This window comes from Aedes albopictus, chromosome 3 (genome assembly GCF_035046485.1).
Source record: "Aedes albopictus strain Foshan chromosome 3, AalbF5, whole genome shotgun sequence".
NCBI classification, from domain to species: domain Eukaryota; kingdom Metazoa; phylum Arthropoda; class Insecta; order Diptera; family Culicidae; genus Aedes; species Aedes albopictus.
In genome coordinates, this window is record NC_085138.1 from 208310830 (window position 1) to 208320273 (window position 9444).

At 35.5% G+C, this 9444-nt stretch overlaps 1 protein-coding gene across 1 annotated transcript; it reads left to right on the forward strand.

The window, feature by feature from the left end:
* Positions 1-3139: 3139 nt before the first annotated feature.
* Positions 3140-4610, forward strand: LOC109404234 (innexin inx2). Its single transcript, XM_019677066.3, has one exon. The coding sequence runs from the start codon at positions 3390-3392 to the stop codon at positions 4467-4469; it is 1080 nt and encodes a 359-aa protein (XP_019532611.1). The 5' UTR covers positions 3140-3389; the 3' UTR covers positions 4470-4610.
* The last annotated feature ends 4834 nt before the right edge of the window (positions 4611-9444 follow it).

Below are 9444 nucleotides of genomic sequence, written 5' to 3' on the forward strand. Positions count from 1 at the left end.
TTTTCTCCTATGTTATTCGCAATGTGGATTTTTGCGGGTGGCTTATTGGGCCTACGCCAACACTCCTGTCTCGCCGGTGGGCCATCGTGCCAGTTCTGTTTAACGTCCCAACCAACACTGGGACGACCACGCTGATGGGGCTACCACCTTGGATCTAGCTGGGCGTGGTGCAGCGTTTCTTACTCAGCCGCTGGATGCCAGAACAGACGCTGTTGGAGCCGCACCGCCTTGGTGAATAGACGCTCGGGTCGTACCTCCTCAATCTAGCTGAAGTCAGAAGGACAACAGTGCCCGGGCTGCACTACCATCTAAGCACACAACTCTTAGCTGGCGGTCTTTGTCATCGCTTGACTCGTGGAAGCATGAGGTAGGAACTTGTGAGAACCAGAGCTTTGTTGGACGCTTTCCTTATCGACTCACCGTTTTGCAGCCCAGTTACAGATCTACGTTTGCCTTATTATTTTTTGTTTCCTCCCCTGTTGGGGAAATTTAGGCCACTGCGTCATATAAGTTGAACTTTTGTGGTATTACCTTTTTATAAACTTAGGCCGTTACAAATATTTATTTAACTTTTTGTCCTACCACTATTTGGCTGGCCAAGGGGGGGGGATAAAAATAATAAAGCATTTAATCTGAAAAATATTAAAAACTCATCGGATTTGTTAGAGAATTTTGACCCTAACCCGATATTTTGATAAATATTTTTTATCTGCCCCCTCAAAATGCAAAATCCAGCCAAAAATTTTTACAACAGCGCGCGTCCTGAAGGGTTAAGTATCGTACTGTTGGAATCTGTTACTTAATGTTATTTGTTAGGAAACTATTCAAAAAATGCTCAATCTACTTGAATGACGACTCATCAATTTCAACCCGGAGATCAATTTGACCCCGGCTTACGGTATTTATACTTGATACGACGTTATAAAATGTAATATTTTCTCATGGCGAGTTGGTTTATACCGGGTTGAAATTTTTACCCATTTAGAGAAAAATAAGTCAAATTTACAATACCAAACAAACATCACTAAATGTGTTCTTCCATTAATCCTAAAAATCTCTGATTTATCTGATTGGATATATCATGAGAACAGAAGTGGAAATGTTTGGATAACAACACTAAAACTTATTTACAATGATGGAAAAAATTACATTTTTTCGAGAAAAATCCAAAAAGTTTCAATTCATGATAACTTTTTTCAACGTTCAAAAAGTACATATTTTTCAATTATTTTTATTTGTGAAGTACTAATATTTTGTTAATGTACGTTCAAAATTTCATTCAATTTGGTTCACTGGTTTCCGAGATATGATAGTTCAAAACTTAGTTGTATTATAAAAGTGTTTTACCCGAACGGTTCTAACTTTGAGAAAGATTAATCAATCGAGCCCAAATTTGTACTAATTATGCACATATAATAGGTTGACAAACAGTCAAAATTTATGATTTTTTGGTGTAGGGTCTGCAAGTTTTGTTTGGTGATATTCAGCAAACTTTGCTGATTTTTTTTGTGCTGATTTCATTCAGCAATACGAATTTGCTGATATTTTTCAACTTGCTGAACCATCCTGCAATTTTGACAGTTGTTCAGCAACGTTGTGCTGAAATTCAGTGAAAATGTTGCTGAAATTCAGTAATTTATTTTGCTGATTTTTTTTTGTGCTGAAAGAATTTCAAAAAATTTTGTGTGTATGAAAAGTTATAGCATGTTGAACTTTTTGTGAGAGAAAAAAAGTTGCCTATCCCAAACATTTTGGCCACCCCCTGTATATTCACTGCATTCACGGCATTCACAGACTCGCGGAGGCGAAGACAACTGTAGCCAAACGAACTGTCAGTTCGTGTAGCCAAACGAGCATGAGGTCACGATTTCAATAGTGACAATGGATTGCGTGACGTCATATTCGCTCGGTACACTCTAAATTCACGGCAAAACACACTAAAGTCGTATTGCTCAACCATGTCACCGCGAGTCTATGGAATCTATAGTGTCTATAAGTAACAGTATAAAACCCATTTTATTCAGTTTCACTTCCCAATAGGGTGAAAAAAAACACCCATTTGAATCGTTCTGAAATTAAGTCAGACAAAAATTCCTGTTTTTATCCCCGGTTGCAGGACAATATTATGTCCAGTTCTGCTAACGGAACCAGGCATGATGGCGGCTTGTAAAAACATATTTTTCACCCATTAATGGGTCTATTCCCAACAATGGGTATTTTTTTCCCTTTTCGTGATAGTCGTTTTACTCATGTTTTAGACAGCACTGCATCTTTTTCAAAAATGGGTATTGTTACACATCGAGGGGTTCTGTTCACAACCGCAATGTTTTTTTAGGGAGCGCAAACTTTTGGTCGGCAGTATTGACCACACAAATAGGGTTTAATGATTGTGATAAGTTCATCAGTGCAACAGTTACTTTTCCAAAATATATGTGTCGAAATAGGTGCACATTCATAAGTGCTGGAAATAATATAAGTGTGACTTCGGCACTTATGTGTATGCGTAAAAGGGTAAAACATAAAAATGTTACTCACACCACTATTATTGATGTACGTTAGCGAAGGGAGAAGGTGACACTAGTTTTGCCAGGTCGAAATTTCCCAACAAAAATCCGCAAAAAAAGGCGGTTAAACTCGTAAAACTTTACGGGTTTCGTCTTTTTTTTGCCGTTTTTATTTGGATATTTAGGCTTGGTAAAACTAGTGTCGCCTCCCCAGGTATACGTCCAATAAATTGTTTGTATATGTTATGGCTCAAGATTTCACCTACACAATATCATAACAAACAAATGAATGAAAAGCAAGAATAAAGACATTAAGTACATTCAGACCACCTAATGCAATGTCCAATGATGTAACCGTGTTTCAAGTGTAGTAGTTCGAGTTCGATGATATTGAACCATAAAGTCTATCAATAAAATTGTATGCGTAAATATATGCATAGCGTAAGCAATTGGTTATCATTTCAATTATTTATAATTTCCTCTAATTAAACATCTTAGCACAAGTTGTTCTGCTTCAATTACACCATTACATGCATAGAACATGCTACATGCATATGTTTAATCTGTATATGTACCTATGTATATGTTCTTCATTCCACCATGCACAGACACAATCATCAAGTAACATCAGCCAGGTAGTACAGTTGCCTCTGGTACTCTCAACCGTTCACACTGGTTGACGGAGAATCAATCTTTGCGCTCTTGAGTGAATTTCATTTAATAGTTCACATTTGATGTGCAAAGAACCTAATAAATCGTGACAACAATAGAAGTGATCATCAGTCAAGTTGGCTTTTAACAAGTGTGGTGTGGTTCAATTAGATCACGCAAGGAATTTATTAAATTACGTCGATCAAAGTGTCATACATCACATAAGCATTCACCATGTTTGATGTATTCGGCTCCGTTAAGGGGCTTCTTAAACTTGATCAAGTATGCATCGACAATAATATATTTCGACTGCACTACAAAGCCACTGTGGTAATCTTGATAGCGTTTTCGCTGTTAGTCACTTCGAGACAATATATTGGAGATCCTATCGACTGCATTGTGGATGAAATTCCATTAAATGTGATGGATACATACTGCTGGATTTATTCAACTTTCACCATCCCCAATCGCTTGACTGGAATAGCAGGCAAAGACATAGCTCAGCCGGGAGTATCGAGTCACGTCGACGGCCATGATGAAGTGAAGTACCATAAATACTATCAATGGGTCTGCTTCGTTTTATTCTTCCAAGCAATGTTATTCTACGTACCTCGCTATCTTTGGAAGACATGGGAAGCAGGCAGGATCAAGATGTTGGTTCTTGATCTCAACATGCCAGTCGTGAATGATGAATGCAAGGATGAGCGTAAGAAAATTCTTGTAGATTACTTTGTAGAAAACATCAATCGACATAACTTTTATGCAATTCGATTTTTTATTTGCGAAATTTTAAATTTTGTGAATGTAGTTGGACAAATTTATTTCATGGATTTCTTTCTCGATGGGGAATTTTCAACATACGGCAGTGATGTTGTGCGTTTCACAGAAATGGAACCAGAAGAGAGGGGAGATCCTATGGCTCGTGTTTTTCCAAAAGTAACCAAATGTACGTTCCACAAATATGGTCCATCAGGAAGCGTACAGAAGTTCGATGGGCTTTGTGTTTTACCATTGAATATTGTCAACGAAAAAATTTACGTGTTTTTGTGGTTTTGGTTCATTATTTTGACCATTTTGACAGGAGCATCATTAGTATACCGTTTTGCTGTAATATTTTTGCCAAAAGTAAGATTGTACTTACTACGAGCAAGATCACGTCTTTCAGAACACGAGGAAGTTGAATTGATCTCATCAAAATGCCAGTTGGGGGATTGGTTTATTCTTTATCAACTGGGAAAAAATATTGACCCACTGATTTATAAAGAAATTATATATGATCTCTTCCTTAAATTCGAGGGCAAAGAGATTGTGTGAAGTGCCCATTAGTATTCTGTAAAATGGCATGCGAAGCGTATAACAAGAAATTTATCATCGATCGTGGTTTCAACCTGCCCAGTTAAAGATGATGAGAATAAAACAGGAACGAGACAATCAAAGCTGTTGAAGGTATAGTCTGGCGATCATCAAAAAAAGGTTAGTATATTTTTTATTTTTTATTTTCATAGGAACAACGTTTATCTTAAAAAAAATTTCAAATAATTTTAAATATAAATTTTGAATAGTGATAAATTAATTCAAATACAGTGCTTCAGAATGAGTCGAGTTTTTGTTTGAGTAAGGGCCAAAGTAACATGATCGATTTCCATTGACACGCCCAGGCTTATCATCAGGATGAATTCCTCCTCTTCTTGGCGTAACGTCCTCACTGGGACAAAGCCTGCTTCTCAGCTTAGCGTTCTATGAGCACTTCCACAGTTATTAACTGAGAGCTTCCTCTGCCAATGACCATTTTGCATGTGTATATCGTGTGGCAGGCACGAAGATACTCTATGCCCAAGGAAGTCAAGGAAATTTCCTTTACGAAAAGATCCTGGACCGACCGGGAATCGAACCCGTCACCCTCAGCATGGTCATGCTGAATACCCGTGCGTTTACCGCCTGGGCTATATGGGTCCTCAGGATGAATTCTACTTCATCGATCTTTCTTGAAATTAGAGTGACAAAAATGCAAATATGATTGCCATATTTACACTAAAATATGTCATTTTTATTGATTCTTCTCACTCTAGTAAAATCGATGCTACGATTTTTGTGATCAATCATCGAAGTTTGAAGTGTTGTTGCAAATCATTTGAATGTAATGAATAATTTTTGTAATAGTCTAATTTACGAGCCGATTTAATGAATGAGAATTTGACAGAAGGTAGTGTCCTAACCCGTGAAAATCAACAACAATCATCAACAATGTTGTCGCTTCGTAAAATGGCTCATAGAAAGTTATTTATTTAGTGGAGCGGACCTGGTGTGATAGTTAAGTACACGCCGAGGACCTGCGAAAGAATCCCACTCCCGACAAACACACAAAATGTGAGTTCTTCCTTCGGAAGGGAAGTAGACCGTGGGTCCCGAGATGAACTAGCCTAGGGATCTCGTTAGTACAGATAAAAAAGTTATTAATTTTGCTTGTCGGTACTTAACCTTCCGTAACTCGCGCGGTTGACTACCTGCGTCAGCACCACGCTAATGCTGAGTAAAAAAGCAAGATTTTTTAACGTGTTGTACAAAATAGATCAGCGCGATCGCTCGAGGGTTAATAAACTCATAAAAACGCCTAAAATAGGCAGTTACATTAGAAAATATGTGATTAGTTAAAATTCAGTTAGTTAATATGTAGCCGAAGATTAGAGCTTGCTTTGCACCTAAATGGTTTTTATGCAGACTATGTAAAACAAGTGTAAAATTAGCTTTAAGTTAAAATACACATGAATAAACAGGTTATGTCGAATGAACGCAACCAACTAGTTCAATGAAGTTTATTCGAATGAGACTCAAAGCCTGTACATCAAAGCACACTCATAGCCTGAATGGACTAATAGACTACATAATTTCTAAAAAAATGTATGCCAATGTCGTGGGTTTGGATCATTGATAGGGAGATGAAAACTGAATTTGTCATAACCATATTTCTTATATCTAAACCGTTTCGAATTTCATTATTAACATATACTTTTCTTTTGTTTCAGGATCATTTCGACTTAGTTATAGCATTAGAACGACTGATTCTACATTTCAATATATAGTTTATTTCATTGCTAACTGGACTGCGACAAAGTGCGGATCTCAAATGAAAGCGTGATATTGCAACAAATCGTTCCGGTGTCTTCACCGCACTTATTCATCACTAGCTAATGAATAAGTGCGGTTAAGCCACAGGAACGGTCTGACGCAAAATCGCACTTTTGCTTGAGACTCCGCACTTCATCGTCGCACTTTTATCCGCGCAATGACGAACAGTGACCAATGCGCCTTAGAAATAAACCTCGATCGTGAAATGACACACGTTATGTCCAAAGGGAAGTATTATGAAATTCAAATGTACCTCAAATGTTATTCCCTAGGATCGTAGCTTTGGACCTCTAGTTTTAGAATCTGTGCAGTTTAAAATATTTCATCTTGGGTTTTAATGATTTTTTTCCTATTTTCTCATACAAATATCGAAAAAATACATTTTAAGGTCAATTTCGTTCCATATATAAATATATGAAAAAAAACCCAAGTGGAATTATTTTAAACCACACATTATCTGAATCTAGAGGTCCAAAAATATGGTTCTAGCGAATAAATGTTGAGGTACATTCACTTTTCATATTACTTCCCTTTGGACATAACGTGTGGCAGTTAAAGGCTTATCATTTTCAAATATTGTGACATTCCAACAACAGATTTTAAAATTTTCTCAGTCTCTCGGTATTAATAGTAATATCTGCCATAAGACAAATGATGTATTTTACAGGAAAAAGCAACAAAGGTTTTACTGCGATTTTTATCCACCATAATAACAACGTTCGATTATTGAATGCTTATTTGCAGTAACAAAATTGCGATTCGTCAATACCACGTAGGGCCCACTTTGATTTTTTATGTCATATCAACAACACATCAACGCGCAAATTTTCAATGATTTCATACATTTTTAAATACTTCGGTTACACAAAAAAGGAAATAAAAAGAATAGTATTTACAGTTTGCATTTAATTTACCACTTGCATCAGTAAAACAATCGGAAAATATGTCTAAAAAAGATCTAAAGCTGGTAGAATGGACAATCACAAAACAAAATGCACATACAAAAGTAAACATCATATTGCCCCACAATTTCACATTTTTGCTATCTAGAAATAAGTTGAAATCATGCGTCCATGTTCATTTCCATAGTGATTGTAGGATTAATTAAAAAATATTCTTCCAAGCGTTGCAGGGCGTAATCTACAGTAAACATTGTGATTAAACATTAACGTATACACATCTTTTCGATATTTCCTTTTTTTTTCAAGAAGCTACGAAGGGAGATTAAAAACATAAATTTGCCCGCCTTTTGATATAAGATCTGAGCGTATTAATATAATAAGATATTCGTATTTTTAGCATGTTTTTCGCGGACATTAAATATCGAAATTTGAAAACAAAAAATAAACGGTGAAAACTTATTCTAGTTTGTTTAAGTTTATTCCGAAAACCCTAGCATACCCGACTAGAAGATTCTAACAAAAATATAACATTATTATAACACACCCTGAAATTTATGACTCATTGTGATATAATCAAGTTTTTACATCTTTGGGGTTTAATAATATTATATCTCAATTATATCATATTATGTTATAAATGTTGTGTGAAATGATTTAGTTTCAATTAGTTGACATTCAGAAAAACCATGTTGTGTAATTGTATCAAAATATGAAAGGAACTAGTGTTCTTGAAGCTAAAACTTATATCATATTTTGTTATAATATTGATCAGATCATAACAAAATAGGTTATTATTTTGATTAGACCGGTGTACTTTTTGTTACAATTTTAGTTATTTTAACAACCTTGTTTATAACATAATAAGTAGGTAATAGAAAATTTCTATAACATCATAACACAATGTGTTATAAACTTGATAGATTTTTCTAGTCGGGTACTTATTATGTAATACAGCAGTGGAACAATACAGTTATCACTAAATCACCAGGGTATATCTTCGATTTTGCTTAAATTATTATTATTATAACTATTAATTAAAGAGGTTTTAACTTGGGTTATTCGCCTCTAAAGCCTGTATCCGCAATATTTGGGACACAGAAACACAGCTGTAACTCTGCAATAGATACATTAAAATTGCTCAAATTTTGTCTAATAACATCTTAAGATGTGTTCATTTCACCTACAAAATTTCATGTAAATCGGTGCAGTACTTTTTGTTGTAGCAACGAAAGAGTAAAATGTGCGCCATTGAATTTTGTACAGCCCCAAGTTTTGCTTGTCAGCGCTGTAACTTTTGAATTTGGCAAAGGAAATGGCTGAAATTTTGAACACAAATCTCTCAATCTACATTTGTTGCATGGGCAAAATTTCAAAAAAATCGATGCGCTATCAACAATTTTATAGTCGAAACATGTTTTGGGAGTGAACGTGATTTTAGCCTCTCAGACAGCAATTAGTCAGCACCCTTTATTGTTTCGATTGTACTATTGAAAGTACTATACCAATAATCATCAAATTTTGCAGGCATAATATACACATAATAAACTAGCTTCCGTGAAAATTTCATGAAAATTGGCAGAGCAATTCAAAAGTTATGAATAGGCAAAAAATCGCACATGAAAAACACGAAAAATTTTCACTAACACTCATCCCTATCAACAACAGTAGCTTTCAAACCAATTGGTCAAAGTTGATGAAATTTTGCAAGAAAGTGTCTCTATAAGTATCATAACTGCTAACGAAGTTTCATAGTTATCATCACAGAACTTTGAACTGTAGCGTTAAAGAACCATTTACTATGCGAATGAAAATTGGCCATAATTGTACAAAATGCTTAAAACCACGTCTGTTTGTTTTCCATCCACAGTTAAAAGTAATGTATCGATTTTTATGAAATTTAGCACAAATAATAAACATACAACAAAGAAATCTCATTCAATTATTTGGTCAATTTTACCGATTCATTACAGAGCTAATGACGTACTTCTGTGTCCCGATTATTGCGGATACAGGCTTTAGCAGTACTAAAATGATTTTGAAACTCTGCTTGATTTAACAAGTGAAGGTGTCCCCCATAGATTTCCACCAGGCTACTTTAGTTGTACTCTACATGTGGAATTGTGGTTGAAAGCTTATTTCGGGTGATAACCTAGTGATGTCCAATGCTTTCGCTAGAAGATGCCCCAAGCGACAAATTTGACAATATTTAACAATATCAAACAATCTCAAGTTTCATTAAAATACTAACTTTGGAATATACT

Bases quoted from the DNA above. Each gene is read 5' to 3' on its own strand.
- LOC109404234 (XM_019677066.3), top strand. From the start codon at position 3,390: ATGTTTGATGTATTCGGCTCCGTTAAGGGGCTTCTTAAACTTGATCAA.